Here is a 19,094-nt window from a genome sequence, read left to right as displayed (position 1 = left end):
AAGCCTAGTGCTAGGAGCAGCCGCTGTCCAGCCTAGCGCTAGAGTCAAGATCCAGGAGCCAGAGCCGAGGGTCAGAAACAAGGAGTCAGAAACCAAGCAGGGCTGGAGTGGACTGGAGCAGGATAGGAGCAAGGCTGGCGCAAGGCTGAGAACAAGGCAGGTACAGGAGCAATTGACTCTGTGGGCATACACAGTGAGCATCCCCTAGCTGAGTGCTACTAGTGGTCTTCAGAGCAGTCCTGGCAATGGCACTCAGCCAGTCAGACCATCCAGCTAATTAGGGGTTAACTAGCTGCTCCAGGCCCAACTGCAGGCCCTCATTCCTGACCCAAGATTAATTGTAACCTGCCCATTACTTGCGTTGGCATAGCTGTCCTTAACACCTTCAGCAGAAGGGAACTTTACACAATGTGCACATGGCCTGTTTACTTGTAATTCTTGTTGCCTCTCAGCCCAGCAATTCACAACACAAACTTCCATTGATTCAAGTCCCGTACGGAAACATCTGTAGACATCACACAACTGGACAGAGAGAGGGGGAGGAGAAGGCACTGAATACAAAATTATTAAAAGAGACACTTCATCTTTATTGGGGCCATCCAATACCAGCTCACTGACAGGAGCTCACCACCTTACAAAGAAACAACTCTCTAACCTGTCACAGATTTAAGGCGATTTTAGTTATGTTACTGTTTATTGCCCAGACCTCAAGGCAATAGAAACATTTTTTTTAGTGGAGGCATGGATAGGAAAGCTTAATAAAATCCTGCAGACAAATGGTTCAGTGTCCTGAAGAAGACATTTTGCCAAATACTTTATCTCCTCCAGTATTTCCCCCCCGAGTTTTTATTCAGATTTACAATTCTTATGTTCATGCTCATATAAATTAGGGATAGAAAAGACCAATTAGGTCCTCCAGTCCATCTCCTTAGGGCGATTGTTTCCCTATAGTATAATGAGTTCTTGTGAGTAATGGGTTGGATATGAAACCTAAAAATTCTGAACAGGATATTGAATGATGACAGGAGGTTGAAAGAACAGATTGATGGGAGACTGCTCAGACTAGAGTTATTTGCCTGGAAAGGACAAAAGTGTGATGGGGCATAAAGCTTTACAAACAACGGTGTCTGTAATGAAAAGTGATGGTTTCCTCCTTTTCATTTTGTCTTATAAAGTTAGAAACTGGAGAATCAATCCACTTATATCATGAAAGGAAATATTATTTTGCACGAAGTATAGTGAACCTTGGAATTCGCTACCACAGAAAGGAACTGAGGCAAAGAACATAGCACAAGTTTTCAATGCAATATATAATGAGGGTGAGGGTGAGGGAAATTTAATCATTAATACCTAGAAATGGACCTGAGTCAAAACCCCACACCTGATGCCTCTGTAAATCTGGGGAATTTAAAGTCTGGATGAAAATTTTGCAGCTCATGCCAAAACTATTGGTAGCATCTGCAGCTATGCAGGCTGAGATAATGGCTCAAGGATAATCAGATTTATTCTATAGGGTGTAATCTGACCAGAGGCTGGAAAGAAATGTTTCCCTCATATCACAGAGTTTCACAACTGGTAGCAGGTACAGCCCACTGCCAGGAATGGGGTACCATTACTATTTATTATCTAGACTGTAGTAGTGCTGTGTCCAAACACATGAGAAGACACATGCCCTGTTCCCTAAAAAACCTCACGTTCACAACTTTTAAATGATAGGCAAAGCGGAAGACCATACCACACATAAGCAGAGGAGCCAGAGTGATGGCTGGTCGTTCCACTAGTGTTTTGGGGAATAGTTTATGCAAATATTCCTATTTCCAACTGCCCTGCTAGCTAGTGATTAGTAGTTGGCTATTTTCTTGTAGGTCACAGCAATTCTGCCAGCCAGTGTGGGATATTACAGGGTGGGCCTGGGGGATGCATTGGCTGTAGACAGCCTGCAATAATAACACATGCTTCTCACTATAGGTGAACAGTGGCCCCTCTGGAATCAAAGGCTAAACTCCTGTTGACTTCAATGGGGCCAGGATTTCTCACTGTAAGCATAGATACTAAGCAGCTGGTGAACTAGACACACAACGTACTACGTCATTCAAGATGCACATTCCAGCCCATCAGGTGGCCCTTTTTCCCCTGGTTGCTCCTCAGCAGCAAAGGCCAATGTTACCTCTACTCTCTTCTCCGCATAGTGCAACAGCATGACAGAATACAACCCATGGCTTGCGGCCGAGTTTCCAAACACTAGCCTGTCCCAGCTGTAACAGGAGATGGCTTCAATCTGCAAACCTCAATTCCAGATTCAATCTCTCAAAAAGTTTGGAGATATGTAGATGGGGTTTGTAGTTTTGCCCCATCTCTACTAGTAACACAATTTGCATGTGCACAGTATAAACGTAGTTATAGTATTACAATCGGGGTAATGAGCTGTGCTGTAGATTAGCTTGGGCAACCTACAGTGGGGTTTGTATTGGCTTAATTCTCAGGGAAAAAGAATCCCTGTCCAAACTGGGCAGGGGAAGCTTGCCAGAACCATGCTAGCATGCAATAACCAGATTGGGAAACTCAAGTCCAGAACAGTGCACACAGAACGGGTGGTTTACAACCATTTTTACTGAGGTTGCTGGCATGGTTTGAGCTGTAGTATGCACAGAGCATGGTGAATGCATCAGCACAAGAAACCAAGCCAGATAATACAAAACCTGCATGACCTTTTAATTTCTCCAGATTCGAAAGAGGTCAGGAGGACACTTTTATCATGGAAATTGCAGATATTGCACCACTCAGGAAGATGAGGATCCAGACTGATGGAAAGGGGACACGCCCAGACTGGTTCCTGGAAAAGGTAACATGGTTACTTCATGCAGTACACAAATCTGAACTCTGTTGTATCGAGGCCCCAAGCCCTAGTGGCGGGAGAACAGAAAGGGACAAAGCTGTGAGTAGGAATAGTTGCCTTTCTCATTCACATCATAACTAACATTCTTGTAGTGTTTCTTTCCTTTCAGTTTCCGAATTCTTATCCCGGCAGAATCTGAGACCAAGGAGATTGGGGGATGCGAGAAGGGAAAAAATGCAATGTATAACTTTACCCAAATGGACTTTCTGCTGTTAAACATCTGTCTTCCTTACTAGGAAAGAACGCTGGCTCAGTGCCAGTGCACCTGCAATATGTTATGGACTGTATGAGGTAGTGAGAACATCTAGAAAAACTGAGCTGCTCTGTGTGTATTGAAGAAATTATCATTCACTAGCAAGTGTGGGTAAATAGTACCAGCTGAGCTGGCTGGTGCATTATAAAAAGACAGTTCTGGGCAACTGTAAATCCTGTAAAACTGGAATGCATCTCCCAGCCCCCACACAATTTTTTTTTCTTTTTTCGTATGGCAACTATTGATTATTTTCTCTCTTTTGTGTTTCCAATGGAACCAATAATCTGGCTGCACTGGGAAGAGGGATCAAGAAGCATATGGGGCAGCACTGGGGTTTCCGGGTATGGGATGTAGCAAAGGCCATCACCATATGTATCATAGACAGCAGATACTTAGGGGGGCACATGCTGCTTCTTCCTAAAGTAGTGTCAGGAGCATTCGAAGGCATGCCCCATTCAGCATGGACTTCAGCATTCTGCTTGCCTCTGCCCTGTGTAGGCTGCAGATGCTAGAGGTGTGCTACTCAGCTGCCATGAATCTACACCCTTATCTTAGCATGCCAGAGACAAGTAAAGCCAAAACTCAGATACTTAGAATCCAGATGATTTTCCCCAGGAGATGAATTTGTGACAAGTCACATTTAGGGGTTGCTGTATATCTCTTCAGCAGCAGAACTGTTTCTAGGTTTGGCTGGTTTTTGTATTGTTTTCTAGTTCAGCTCTTGAAAGGTCTGTGAGGTCTGGTCTACACTACACAGGTCGATGTAAGGCAGGTTACAGCGACCTACTTATGTCAATGTAAACACTACAGCCTCATCACGCTGATGTAAGTGCCCTACTACACCAACATAATAACTCCACCTCCACGAGAGGCGTAGGGCTTATGCCGGTGTAGTTAGGACGACACAATGTGGACACTGCGCTACTTAGGTAGGCTCTTGGCTGTTCTGTCAATTTCAGGGCTCCATGCTGGAGTTGTGAAACTGACAAGAAAGCTGGGCAGCTAGAGCCCAGCAGCCCCCAGCTCCCTGCCAGGCTGTGCCAACCCGGCTCCCCACTCCTGCACCTGCCCTAAGCTCCCCACTCAGGGAGCCAAGAAGCCTGGGCAGTTGCCCCTGCTCCCAGCGGGGAGATAAGAAGCCCAGATGGCTGGCCCCTGCTTCCCAGTGGGGAATGGGGAGGTGAGAAGCCTGGGCAGCTGGCCCCTGCTTCTGGTGGGAAACAGGGAGATGAGAAGCGCAGGCAGCTGCCTCCCCACTCCTCTCATGGAACAGGGGCCCTGGCTCTCAGTCCTCCCACACTGCCCCTCTTCAGTCAGTGGAAGCACTCCTGGTGAGGACACCCCCCACCAACAGAAGGAGGGTAGTGTGGACATCAGCCACCACAGTAAATCAGCCTAACATAGGTTGACTTAAGTCTGTAGTGTGGACATGCCCTCTGAGACTCCAGGTGATCTGCTTCTTCCTCTGTCCTAATTTCCTTGTGGTATATTTGTAGCCCCATGGTCATTATTTCAAGACACAGGAAAGTTGCTCTACATTTGAATCCAAATGTAACAGTTTTTATTATAAAATCATTTCTGTTACTCTGAGTGAGCCTCATTTGTCAATTGGCAGATTCAGTAAGGGCAGAGTTCTTACCCTCTCTCTACACTTTCCCCAAAGCATGTCAAGCTAATATATTCTGAAATTTTCCTTTCAATCTTTAAGGGGAAGAGAGTGTTTGGGTGAAATTTTCAATGAGACTTAGCTTTCTAGGGTTATGTTTCTAAGAACCGTAGGTTTCTAAGGACCAGATTTCCAAAGGTATTTAGGCACCTCAAGATGCAGATAGCTGCCTAATGAGATATTCAAAAGTGCCTAAGCAGGTGAGGTGCCTAACTCCCAATTAAATTAATACTCCTTCGTTACTAATGGATTGGAAAGTACTTCATTTTTGTCATGTGATACAAGTACATCAGCCTGCTTCTTTCCAAATACAGAACAGAAATATTTATTAAACATTTCTACCTTTTCAACATCATTATTAACAAGTTTTCCATCTCCATTTAGTAATGGTCCTATATTTTTGTTAGGGTTTCTTTTGCTCCTAATATACTTTTAAAAAACAGCTCCTTTTTATTTTCCTTTGCCCTACTAGCCATGGATTTTTTCCATGATGACTTTAGCTTCCCTTATCAATTTTTTGTGCATATTAACTTATAATTTATATTCATTGCTATCTATTCTCCCCCCCCCCGACATTTTTTCTATTTGTTATGTATTGAGAATTTTTTTCTAATTGCTGTCTTCACCACTTAACGAGGATAAACTTTTATTCAAAGTTGTCCTCTTTCTTGACTGTAGAATTTGGCGTTTTAGCTGTCTAATACCTTCCTCTTAAACAACTCCCAATTTTTATTCACATTTTTCTGTCTAAAATTTCCTCCCAATCAATTTTATTCATTTTCCTCAGTTTGGGGAAATTAACCCTTTTGAAGAACTGCTGCTTGGGACTGTCTTCTTTTTGCCCACATTAGATGCAATTAGGTCATGATCACTGGTCCCTAGGCAACCACCCACTGGGGTGATTAATTCATCTTTATTCACATTAGCGAAGTCCGAAATAGAGTCATCTTATGTTGGGTGCATTTTGTGTTAGAAAATTACCAACTATAATTTTTAGAAACACTAAGACTTAAATACTAAGTTTTACTATTGCTGCATGAGACCTACAGCATATTTTCAAATTGAGGATGTGAAGACATAACTTTTATTTCTGCACACCTTACAGAGAGGTGCTTAAGAAGTAATGCATACTGTTCTCTAGTTTGATTTGGTGGTGTGTAACAGAGCCCCACCAGTACCTTCCCCTGGGTTTGTTAGCTACAGCATTGATTTATATGCATTCAAGACCCAGTGGTTCTGAGATATCAATAACTATAAAAAAGTGAATGATATCTGTAATGTAGATTGCTATCTCTTTCATCCACTCTATCCTTCCTAAACAGGTTGTAACAATGTAATGATTTTAACATTCTAATAATGTGTCCCACAAGGTTTCAGTAATACCAATACCAATGGTTTCAGAGTAGCAGCCGTGTTAGTCTGTATTCGCAAAAAGAAAAGGAGTACTTGTGGCACCTTAGAGACTAACAAATTTATTAGAGCATAAGCTTTCGTGAGCTACAGCTCACTTCATCCGATGAAGTGAGCTGTAGCTCACGAAAGCTTATGCTCTAATAAATTTGTTAGTCTCTAAGGTGCCACAAGTACTCCTTTTCTTTTTACCAATACCAATGATATCAAATTTCTTCTCAATGAGAATTTCTAATTTTAATTGTTTATTGCCCAGACTCTAGCATCAGTATGTAAGCAGTTGATATTTTCCTTCTCTTTAAATTCTTTGTCACATTGGTTCAATTTGTTCATTACAGGCCGAGTTTGTACAACATTTACCTCCTTACCATTCTCCTCTTGGATTGTTAATTTAACACCCTCCGGGCTGCTCCAACTAAGAAGTCCCTTGCTGAATTATCTGTCCACTTTTATGGAGTCACCAGTGATGATTGCTTGTCTTCTTAGGACAGTTGAAGAATCTCTCTTGGTAGCTGATTGCTTCATACCATATCACAAGAACGCCTATCAATATGTCTCCTGTGGCATTCTGTTCCATTCTTCTAGAGATAAGTTCCTTGATAGTTGGCTCACTGAGCTGGCTCACTAGCTGGATTGAATGCCACCTGTTTTTCTTTCCTCCCTCTTGGTCTCAAATTGCCTATCTTCTTCTTTGGTTTATACTCTCTCCAATGGCAAACCTTCCCCATGTGTAATCTGTGGCAATAATTTCTGAATCTGGTTGACCAAAAAGACTTTGTTTTCTCAAACACTACACAGTGTTGATACTTGTGCTTCCAGACTATGTATCTTGTCCTCCAGTATGGCCACCAACTTGCATTTCATGAACCAGAAATCTTTACTTTATTCCAGCAGAAAGGGAAACATAGCACATCCAAAGCAAAACACAGCAGTTGTTCTCTCGTCATTCATATCCACTACCTGGCATAGAACCATACTTAAAACAGAAGGAATCACACTTCATATTGCAGTTCCTCCAAAACTCCCCTGGTTACTCCTGTTGGCCTCCTTAAATGTTCACTTGGCAACTGACTTATATACTAAGACTTGCTGCTTAACTTTACCCCATCAGAGACTTCAAATACCAGATCTGATCGAAGAATCCCAGCCACATGGTCCTCATGGAGATGCAACAGATAGACCTCACCTGACCTGACCTGTTCACCTGGTAACCCCCAGCCACACAGCCCTACAGGGTATGTCTTACACAGGGATTTAAAAAAACCTGCTGCTGGCCCAGGTCAGCTGACTTGAGCTCATGAAGCTTGGGCCCCGAGACTGAAAAATCACTGGGTAGACATTCGGACTGGGACTGGAGCCTGAGCTGTGGGACCCTGCAAGGGTGAAGGGTTCCAGAATTCAGGCTCCCTCTCAAGCCTGAATGTCTACACAGTGATTTTTAGTTCAACAGCCCAAGCCCTGTGAACCTGAGTCAGCTGACTTTGGCCAGCCACCGTCATGCCATGGGTATTTTATCCCTGTGTAGATATACCCACAGAGACAGACAAACAACTAATGCACTACATTCTTTTTTAATGCTTTTGAAAATGGGGTTTAGGGTCCTAAGCCACTTGGGCACTTTTGAAAATTTTGCCCTCGTCTCCTTTTTAGTGCACAAGTACAGGAGAGAGGAAAGAAGCTGAGAAAGCTGGACTTCTCTATTAGCTGTAGGGCAAGTTTTCGAACATTCTTTATTGATTCTTTTTTCCGGAGGTAAAAGTACAACATGACATTCTCAACAAGTGAACCAGGACAGGAGTGATCCATAAAAAGGGAGAAGGGAGCCATTGTGTACCCTGATTTGTATTCCGAATTTGAAAATGTATGTAGCTTGGTGTGACATGAAAACTGATCTGAACCATTTCTCTCAGCAATGCATATTAAAACCACATCATGAAATACATGTGGGGATATTGCTAAAATCTCAGACAGATGGTTCACAGTCAGTGCTAACTAGCGTGGTGAAATGAGAAGCTAGATTAAGCTATCAACCCCATAATTAACCATTTGTTGCTCTATTTAGCCATAGGACATTCTCAGTTTTCTTGTTCTGTTGAAATAACAATAAACGTTCTTTTTAATTCTCTTTGGTCTTTTTGTAAACAGTTCGCTGATCATAATTTATGCTGCTTTTAGTTTACTAGAAACAGAAGTGCATAAATACCAATTAAAATGCATGAATTGTCATCAAAGATGTACAGAGCCAAACTCCTCAATTTACAGCAGAAAAGGTATTTTTCTTCAAAATTCTTTTTCTCTATTTGAGATATGTTTCAACCCCATTCAGAATCTCAGTGGGGTAAATAACCTGATACTTAAGATCCAAACTGCATTAAAAATGCAAATGGATTTAAAAATATGACTTAAAATATTTAAAAATGGATTGAAAATTATGGCTTCAAATATTCATGGGATCAAGATCTTGATGCATAGTGTGTTGAGCAGTAGTCATCATTGTTCATAGTTATTTATAAATCCCCAGACATTAACATGGCATTTTACAAACTTAGTCCCCAGTTCTGCAAACAGATCCCTATGTGCACACATAGCAGTTTGCAGCACTGGGGCCATGCAGTAAGGGGTTGAAAGCTCTGAAGAGCTTAGGAAAAAATTCAAAACTTGCCACTGATTTGGGGTGATACAATTTTGGGATGTCTACCTTGAGTTGCTGAAGGCTTGATTTTTAGAATGTTGGGCACCTATATCACCGACAGGAATTGTGGGTGCTCAGCACTTCAGGAGATCAGGTCCTGGGTGGCTGAAGTCAGGAGACCCAACATTCAAAGCATTTAAAAGTAGAGGCTACTTTTTACAACTCTCCTGCTGTTGTCGGGGTTCTGAGCCACATGGCAGCTCCACCTAGTGCCTCAATGGTTATACCTATCCCCTACTGATGAGTCCCCTTCAAGGATCCTGCTAGCGAAGGTAAAGCATTTCAGTGGCTTTGGGAGGTAAGGTGGAGGGTTGGGAAGTAATGGGAGGAGATAAGGATTTGCTAAGTGGGAGAAAGCGAAACTGTTAGGCCTTTAAAATCTGGGCATTTGATTCACTGGGGGTTGTATAATCCATGCCCAGTCTGCTATGAAGCTGCCTTAATAAAGCACTCCTTGCATTGCATCCAATACCTGACAAACCGTCTGAGTTGGCATTGTTTGGTTAGAGTTTTCCTTTATATTATAAAAATTCCATGAGAGTTTGAGACAGTTCATTCAAAGCAGAGCCCACAAGTATTCTCCCTTTGCAATGAAGAGGGGGTTATTCTCTTCCCTTTTTCAGTGTCCTGATGAGAACAATCACAGAATCAGAATCTCATTATGGATTCTTCTACACATGTGTGCTGGGCACTTTAAGTATAAGCACAAAGGCAATTACCCCCAGCATTGGTTTGTGTACATTAGGGAGTCTGCAGGCCCCCAGGGGAAGCTGTTCAGATTGGACTCTTCTGGCAGATGTGGGTAGAGGTAAATTGAAATTAGTGATGTACCAAACCTCTCCATTACAGTACTCAGTGTGACAGGCTGGATCACAGAAAACCCCTTGGGAACTGCCAAGTGATGTGCTGAGACTACTTCTAACCTATTTTCCCTGCCATCTCGGGACTCCAGAACCTTGCCAGTCTGAGCCAGACACGCTAGCCTGTACAAATGCAGACCCAGGTCTCAACCACGTCCCGCAACAGCTGCAGGCTTAACTGAAAACAGCGTAAGAAGTGTTCCTGTCTCCAACACTCGGATGCCCAGCTCCCAATGGGGTCCAAACCCCAAATAAATCCGTTTTACCATGTATAAAGCTTATACCAGGTAAACTCATAAATTGTTCGCCCTCGATAACACTGATAGAGAGATATGCACAGCTGTTCCCCCCCGCCCCAATATTAATACATACTCTGGGTTAATTAATAGGTAAAAAGTGATTTTATTAAATACAAAAAGTAGAATTTAAGTGGTTCTAAGTAATAACAGACAGAACAAAGTGAATTACCAAACAAAATAAAATAAAACATGCAAGTCTATGCCTAATACAGTAAGAAAGTGATTACAGATGAAATCTCACCTTCAGAGATGTTCCAGTAAGTTTCTTTTACAGACTAGCCTCCTTCTAGTCTGGGTCCAGCAATCACTCCCACCCCTGTGGTTAATATCCTTTCTTCCAGTCTCTTTCAGGTAATCTTTGGGTGTGAAGAGGCTATCTCTTGAGCCAGCTGAAGACAAAATGGAGGAGTCTCCCAGGGGCTTAAATAGACTTTCTCTTGTGGGTGGAGACCCCCTCCTCTCTCCTATGCAAAATACAGCTCCAAGATGGAGTTTTGGAGTCACATGGGCAAGTCACATGTCCATGCATGACTCAGTTTTTACAGGTAGCAGCCATTGTTTACATGCTACCTTGAACGTCCTCAGGTAGACTTCTCATGTGGATTGGAGTCTTCCAAGATCCATAGTCCATTAAGTGTTCCTTGGTTGGGCACTTAACTTGCAAATTCCTTTCTAAAGAAGCTGACCAAATGCCTTACTAAGCCTACTTAAATTCAAACAAATACACCCAGCCAATATTCATAACTTCGAATACAAAAATGATACAAATAGGATGAATATATTCAGTAGATCATAACCTTTGCAGAGATATGTTACATGGCATATGTAGCATAAAACATATTCCAATTATGTCGTATATACATTCATAAGCATATTTCCATAAAGCATTGGGGGGTGCAACATCACACTCAGAGCAAAATAAAATTGCAAAATTGCTTGGGTGCAGATTAAGGCTCCTGCCAGTGATGGTATTCACTTAACTACACAGCACACTTCTGGGGCTGTATTTATAAACACTGTTCCTGAAACACCTTTAAAAAAAAAAAAGTGAAGGATTGTTACAGGATGTTCCTGCCCTATAACAACCCCTGCTGGCCGATAATGGCAATGCAGGCACTCCCTGCTCTGTTTTCTCCCCTGAGGTGGGTCCTCTCAGCCTTCTCCACACAGACTGAAGTTAGCAGCATTTCTTTTGCTCCTCTTGGACTCCATCTTCTGAGCTCCCTTTAAGTCTCTCTGCTCTGGGATAGAGCATTCCTCAAGGAACCCATTTTGAAGCACTTGGGGAGAGGAAGGTGATCAGGAACAGTCAACATGGATTCACCAAGGGAAAGTCATGCCTGAGCAATCTGATTGCCTTCTATGATGAGACAACTGGCTCTGTGGATGAGGGGAAAGCAGTGGATGTGATATATCTTGACTTTAGCAAAGCTTTTGATACAGTTTCCCACAGTGTCCTTGCCAGAAAGTTAAAGAAGTATGGATTGAATGAATGAACTATAAGGTAGATAGAAAGCTGTCTAGATCGTCAGACTCACAGGGTAGTGATCAACGGCTTGATGTCTAGTTGGCAGCTGGTATCGAGCAGAGTGTCCCAGCGGTCAGTCATAGGGCCGGTTTTGGTCAACATCTTCATGAATGATCTGGATTATGGCATGGATTGCACCCTCAGCAAGTTCGCGGATGACATTAAAATGGGGGGAGAGGTAGATAAGCTGGAAGGTAGGGATAGTGTCCAGAGTGACCTAGACAAATTAGAGGACTGGGCCAAAAGAAATCTGATGAGGTTCAACAAGGACAAATGCAGAGTCCTGCACTTAGGACGTAAGAATCCCTTGCACCACTACAGGCTGGGGACTGAATGGCTCGGCAGCAGTTCTGCAGAAAAAGACCTAGGGGTTACAGTGGACAAGAAGCTGGATATGAGTCAGCAGTGTGCCCTTGTTGCCAAGAAGGCTAATGGCATATTGGGCTGCATTAGTAGGAGCATTACCAGCAGATTGAGGGAAGTGATTATTCCCCTCTATTCGGCACTGGTGAGGCCACATCTGGAGTATTGCATCCAGTTTGGGCCTCCCACTACAGAAAGGATGTGGACAAATTGGAGAGAGTCCAGTGGAGGGCAATGGAAATGATTAGGGGGCTGGGGCACATGACTTACGAGGAAGGCTGAGGGAACTGGGCTTATTTAGTCTGCAGAAGAGAAGAGTGAGGGGGGATTTGACAGCAGCCTTCATCTACCTGAAGGGGGGTTCCAAAGATGATGGAGCTCGGCTGTTCTCAGTGGTGGCAGATGATAGAACAAGGAGCAATGGTCTCAAGTTGCAGTGGGGGAGGTCTAGGTTGGATATTAGGAAAAACTATTTCACTGGGAGGGTGGTGAAGCACTGGAATGGGTTACCTAAGGAGCTGGTGGAATCTCCATCCTTAGAGGTTTTTAAGGTCAGGCTTGACAAAGCTCTGGCTGGGATGATTTAGTTGGTGTTGGTCCTGTTTTGAGCAGGGGTTGGACTAGATGACCTCCTGAGGTCTCTCCCAAGCCTAATCTTCTATGATTGACTCTCAAGCTGCTTCCCCTCTCACAAGCTCAGCCCCTCTGGGTTCCCTTTCCATCTTCCCTCCTCTGGGTAGAGCCCAGAATCCCAAGCTACTTCCTTGGAAACTTTTCAGAGCCTTTCACAAGAGTCCAGCTTGCCCCCTTGCCCCCCGACTTGTGGCTCCTCCCACAAACTGACTTTTCTTCGACCTTGTTTGAGTTCCAGGAGTTTCAGGCTGTCTCCTGACTGCAGTTAGGCAGCTAACTAGGGCATGGGGGTGGGGGAAGGGCTGACTGGCTAGCCCCAGGCCTCCTGATCCTTAAAGGAGAAGGCCACCCTCTTATAGAGATACTGAAGTTCCCATCAAAATCCTAATAGGGTCAACTATCATTTGTTAATATATTTAGATATAAAAACATTTTAAATATTCCCATCAGAGGCTCGGGGGCTTCGCTGAAAAATAGTTGAAACACAATCCACTGCCCCACTGGCATTGTCAAGCCAGCAGCCAATGCTCTCAACAAAAAGAACAGAGGACAAACAAAAAGAGCCCCACCTCCAGGTTAGAATCTGAACCCTAACCCTGATCCAAATGCAACGAGAATAACATTGGGCTCAAACCATGGGCACTGAGGCCCAGCTCCTTAAAGGTACTTAGACTCCTAACTGCCATTGAAATGAATGAAAGCTTCAAGAGGAGAAATTGAGGGACCCCCCCACACACATCAGACTAGCCCACAGCAGGGTGGGTAGAGCATGCTCCTGTGGGGTGGGAGACTCCTGTTCAAATCCATTCTCCCCCTCAGGCAGAGGGCAGTATTGAACTGTGGTCTCCCTCACCGCAGGTGAGTCCTCTAACCATTGTGCAAAAAATTGTTAGGTGGGTGACACTACCACCTCCTTCCCTGCGCATCTTGTATGGAAGGAGGCAGGTGCCTAAATCATGCTCACAAGGAATGACCATACTCTAGGAGAGGGATTGCTAGCAGCAATCAGTGACTCCTTCCAGCATGGATTTAGGCGCCTATGTCCATGAGAGGGCTGCCGCTTCAGAAAGACCCCTCTCGTCAGCATCTTCCATTCATTAGCTTAGGCAGCTCTCTGCCTACCATGCTGGCTTCTGTGGATTGCAATCTAAAGTGCTTACCTCTCCCCAATCATTGTACAGGGAAGCCTAGACACTGAACTCAGGATTTGGATATTGCAGTGTTGTGCTGTCATTTATCTAGGTGTCCAAAAGTTAGGCATTGCAATGCTTTGCATCACAATGCTTGAGTCCCTTTGTGGATCCAGGCATGGCGGCTCCCGCACCAGATATTTTCCTGAAAGCTTTGGTCAGGATATGATGCTGCTCACAATGGAGCCAGAATGTATGTGTGGGGCACAGGATCACTAGTGCTGGAAACAGGGTTTGCTTGCTTTTTACTTTGAAGATAAATTCTTGCAGTTTTGGTTGCAATATTACATTGAAGATAAATTATTACAATTTCTTTTTCAACTGACTTTTTTTTTACACTGTCATTTGGCAACACTGCCATATGCTGATCAGGCAGTACCATGCCAGGCTCCTCTGACTCACCACTCCAGGCCCATCCCCAGATAGCCTCTTGCGGGGGCTTGTGCAGCCACGCAGCACTTCCTAATGGGCTGCTTCACTTCTGTGTACTTCCTGCTTCTGCCAATTAGTCATATAACCTGTTATTTGCATGGCCCCCCTCCAAAGTAAGCAGTAGATTTTTGTGTGATGTCCTCTGGAATACCTCTCCAATTCTTCCATTGCCTTTCCATCATACGAAGGTCCAGCATTGTGGAGAGGATTAGCCACAAGGGGTTGCTCAAGAATAGCACACAGTACTTCTCCCATCCCAATGGAGCCATCTTGATACCAGTAAAAGTTGCTCAGAAGGAGCTGGTGACCTGAATACGTGTGTGCTGGACTCTGCACTGGTCTGCGGCCAGAGTTATACCAAACAATCTATCCACTCTCAACTGCACAGTGCTACTTCTAAGCCTTATCTCTGCCCTTATTTTAACCGTGGCTGAAATTCCTTCATTTCCCCAGATCATCATGAAGAACCTGTCGAATCAAGAAGTGACCACATTTGCATACAGCGAATGGCTGTCCAAGCTCAGAAATGCTAAGGGAGCTCTTGTGTGCGAGATGCCTGCAGTGATAAATCAAGAGCAGATGATGGAGAATACCACATACACTGTTCAGGTTAAAACCAGTGATATTGGAGGTAGGGTCACTTTGGCTATTTCTGATTTTCTAGCACCAGGCTCAAATTTTACTTACAGATACAATCTCATATTTCAGTGGAAATTATGCAATTTCTGAGGGCAGAATTTAGTCCTACAGCCCTGGAACCTTGAAATCCCTGGAGGATAAGAGTGTCTTTATTACAGAAACTCGACATTATTCAGTGGAGAACAGGAATCCTGCTAGAGAGCAAATATAATTTTTAAGCCTCTAGGTCTGTATTTGACTGCAGCTGCTTCCCCTTAAAGAGTTAATAGGCAACAATTGCTAGACACATTGCTATTGTCACTGGTCCTTTCTTGATCAGGTCCTGCTGTTGTGTACAGCAGAAGGTTGTTCTTGTGGTTAAGGCTCAGGGGATCTGGGTTCAATTCCTTGACTTGCTACTCAAAGGCACCCAGAGGCTGTGGAGATGGATGCAGAAAATAACTCTATAATGAGAAATAAATGGGCCTGATTCTGATCCTGATTCCTGTGTGACTTGGGTAATTCCCTTAACTGCTTGGTGCCTTGGTGTATTTCTCTGTTAAACAGGGCTGATGGTATTCACTCTCCTTTGTAACATGCTTTGAGACCCTTGCAGGGATGGTCTAGGTATACCTGGTTCTCCTTCAGAGCAGGGGACTAGACTAGATGACCTCTTGAGGTCCCTTCCAGCCCTACAATTCTCTGATTCTATGAAAGTGCAAAGTATTTAAAGAGCATGAAAAGCCAGCCCAGAGGTAAGACCCAGACTGTGAAACTTTGGAAAAGTTCAGTTAATGACAGAAGAAAGCTGCAGAGCTTCAAATATCTCAATAAAATGCGCTTGCAATGCCATTTGCTGGGATCACTGCCTATTTCCATGGGACCCTCTCTCCAAGTCCTCTCTGAATCTTACACTCATTTTACACAATCACTGAATGCCAAATCAGTCCAAGATACACTTTATCAAGTACACACACTTTCCGACTGACTTAGCTCTGGATCTTACAACATTGCTCAGTCTTTTATTTCCCCCTTTCCAGCACTGAATTTACATCATGTGAGGGATTTGTGTTTAGAATCTAAAGATCACCCCGACAAGGTGTCTTAGTGATATCGCACCGTTTTGCTGCGTCGCTGCCCACTGCATGCCTTAAAAACATTTAGAGAGACAAGGTGTGTGAGGTATATCTTTTATGAAGAGGATCTCTGGGTAGCTTGAAAATGCGTCTCTATCACCAACAGAAGTTGGTTCAGTAAAAGATATTACCTCACCCACCTTGTCTTGCTGATATCCTGGGGCCAGTGGGGCTGCAAAACAGTAAAAACATGTTGTGGAGTACTAAAAACAAGAGAAAGAGTGAGGATGTGTTGGTGTCCTAAATATAAAGGGAAGGGTAACACCTTTAAATCCCTCCTGGCCAGAGGAAAAACCCTTTCACCTGTAAAGGGTTAAGAAGCTAAGATAACCTCGCTGGCACCTGACCAAAATGACCAATGAGGAGACAAGATATTTTCAAAGCTGGAGGGGGGGGGGGACAGAGGCTCTGTCTGTGTGATGCTTTTGCCAGGACCAGAGCAGGAATGCAGGTCAGAACTCCTGTAAAGGGCTAATAAGCAATCTAGTTAGATATGCGTTAGATTCTGTTTTGTTTAAATGGCTGATAAAATAAGTTGTGCTGAATGGAATGTATATTCCTGTTTTTGTGTCTTTTTGTAACTTAAAATTTTGCCTAGAGGGATTCTCTGTGTTTTGAATCTGATTACCCTGTAAAGTATTTACCTCCTGTTTTTACAGAGGTGATTCTTTTACTTTTTCTTTAATTAAAATTCTTCTTTTAAGAATCTGGTTGCTTTTTCATTGTGCTTAAGATACAAGGGTTTGGGTCTGTGTTCACCTATGCAAATTGGTGAGGATTTTTGTCAACCCTTCCCCAGGAAAGGAGGTGTAGTACTTGGGGGTATATTTTGAGGGGGAGACGTTTCCAAGTGGGCACTTCCTCTGTTATTTTTGTTAGACGCTTGGTGGTGGCAGCATAAAGGTTCAAGGACAAAAGGTAAAAGTTTGTACCTTGGGGAAAGTTTAACCTAAGCTGGTAAGAATAAGCTTAGGGGGGTCTTTCATGCAGGTCTCCACATGTGTACCCTAGAGTTCAGAGTGGGGAAGAAACCTTGACAGTTGGTGTGCCTGACCTTCCATCCAGTATAAACAGTATGATCACAGAGTGAACTTTTTCTGCAATTCAGCCCTGGCTCATAAAAGCAAGGGGCATAGAAATGACAGCAGAATGGGAGGTGACAGCAGCCACAGACTCATCTCCTCTTCATGTTGAATGAAGGGTGATGGGTATGAACGATGAAACATTTTATTTCATTATGAGCCATGGCAGTTGATGGGAGAGAACAGATGAAAATGAGAATGAGTTTGGTTTGGATCAAATTATACACTAAGCTGGAATGATGCTGTGCTTTAGCCAACATATCTGGGAGCGGTTCAAATTGTGAACCACACCTTATGCATTTTGTGGTTACCACTTATCTTCAGGAAAAGCCCTTCTCTCCAGGTAATAAATTGCTTGTTCGATATATCAAGCATGATGCATCTGCCACTGTCACACTGATGCAAACCAGCAGTAACTTCACTGAACTCAATGGAGTTTCACTGGTGTAAAGAAAATCAGAATCAGGCCCATTTATTTCTCATTATAGAGTTATTTTCTGCATCCATCTCCACAGCCTCTGGGTGTCTTGGAGTAATTTAAACAATAATACAAACTCTGCTACCTATATTAGGCAGTAGCACTTTTGCCAGCCACCTTTCTACTCACCCTTTCCAACACTTTAAAATACCTCATTGTTACTCAGGCTCAAGAAAATGCTTGAGTCATAGATGAGCCTTCTACTGTGCTCTGAAGGTCAGCAAACTTGGACTGTGGCAGAGAAATGGAGATGATTCTACCACCCCTCCTGCATGTGTGGGTCCTCTACTGAAAATGACCTGATCTCTAGTCTTCCAAAGACCAGATCTAGGGGCTGCCAGAAGTGCTTTAGATGTCAGCTGTCAGCATGAAGGTAGATAGGAAGAGAGAAGGTCTCTAAAGCAACCAGGTCCCAGGTTATATTCCTTAAAAACAACCCCTTGAATTGCTCCCTAAAGCAGATAGGAAACCGGTACAGTGTATGAATGCAGAAATAATAGGTGTACAAGGGCCTGTTCTAAGATCCTTAGAATCATGATACAATAATACAGTCTCTGGGTTCTAGCTCAGCCTAAGATAGGTGACCCTTTAAGAAGATGTGAGTGATTTTATGATGTCAGGGCCCTATCTTGAGGCATCCTTTTTTTTTAAATCCTGGCATGTCAAATTTGGGTTAAATGTACCCTAAGTCCTCCTTTGGGCCACTAGATAAGTGGTTTGGTTTTTGAAAGAGCTGGTCTCCCAGCATCTCATAAGGAAACTTGAGACAATTTCAGCTGGACTTTCAGAGGTGCAGAGTAGTCATAACTTCAGATGAAGTTAGTGAGGGGTATATTTGGGTCCCCAGATAGGAAGGTTCTCAAAATTTAATATTTGAATATTTGTCTTTAAGAGACTTTCCCAAGGTAATGGTGAGTCCGTCTGGTTCAGTGGCACAGTACTATGCAGTGAGTGTAGGCAATTTTTACTTGAGAACATTAGAAAAGGAGTTTAGGGAGGGGAATCAGCAGAGAAGCAAGGAAAGAAACATGGTAAGAGCTATTCCTTTTTAGTGACTCAGGTTTAAACTATTTAATTCAAGATATGGCAAACACATAGCTGGAAATAGAACCCAGATATCTTGATGCTCAAAACCATCTTCTCTCCTTAGTGATCTTGATTTAAGTCATGTTTCTATATTTTATTTACAGCCATCAAATATGTGGCATTGCAAAAATAAAGATCCTGAACTAATAATAATATTGCTCTCTCTATCTTCAAAACTCATTACTTAATGCAGCTGGCCTAAGAGGCAGGTAAATGTTAATATCCCTACTATTATACGATCCATTATTGCTGTTGTAAGCTCAGCTACAGTTTACAATTTACCTAATATGAGGTGATTGGTGCAGTCCATGTCTAAGTGTCTGATCCAAAGCCAAGTTCAGGTCAAGGGAAAACTCCCAGTGACTTTAGTGAACTTTGGATCAGGCCCAAGTCTGGTAAACTAGTACAGCTCCTCAAAGAGTAAAGGCTTTTTCTGGCTTCTGCCACCAGGAGCATGACAGCTACCTCATCA

At 43.3% G+C, this 19,094-nt stretch overlaps 1 protein-coding gene across 2 annotated transcripts in view; it reads left to right on the top strand.

The window, feature by feature from the left end:
* LOXHD1 (lipoxygenase homology PLAT domains 1) overlaps positions 1–19,094 on the top strand; it is a 299,746-nt gene that overhangs the window by 253,066 nt on the left and 27,586 nt on the right. For both annotated transcript variants that reach the window (XM_043514533.1, XM_043514532.1), the window contains 2 exons: positions 2,725–2,842; positions 14,676–14,853. In XM_043514533.1, coding sequence (XP_043370468.1) covers positions 2,725–2,842; positions 14,676–14,853 — 296 coding nt within the window. The remainder of the gene's footprint in view (positions 1–2,724; positions 2,843–14,675; positions 14,854–19,094) is intronic.

The sequence above is a fragment of the Dermochelys coriacea genome, chromosome 5 (genome assembly GCF_009764565.3).
Source record: "Dermochelys coriacea isolate rDerCor1 chromosome 5, rDerCor1.pri.v4, whole genome shotgun sequence".
Lineage (NCBI taxonomy): Eukaryota > Metazoa > Chordata > Testudines > Dermochelyidae > Dermochelys > Dermochelys coriacea.
The sequence above is the reverse complement of the archived record's forward strand: the minus strand, read 5'-3'. Positions and strand labels throughout refer to the sequence as shown.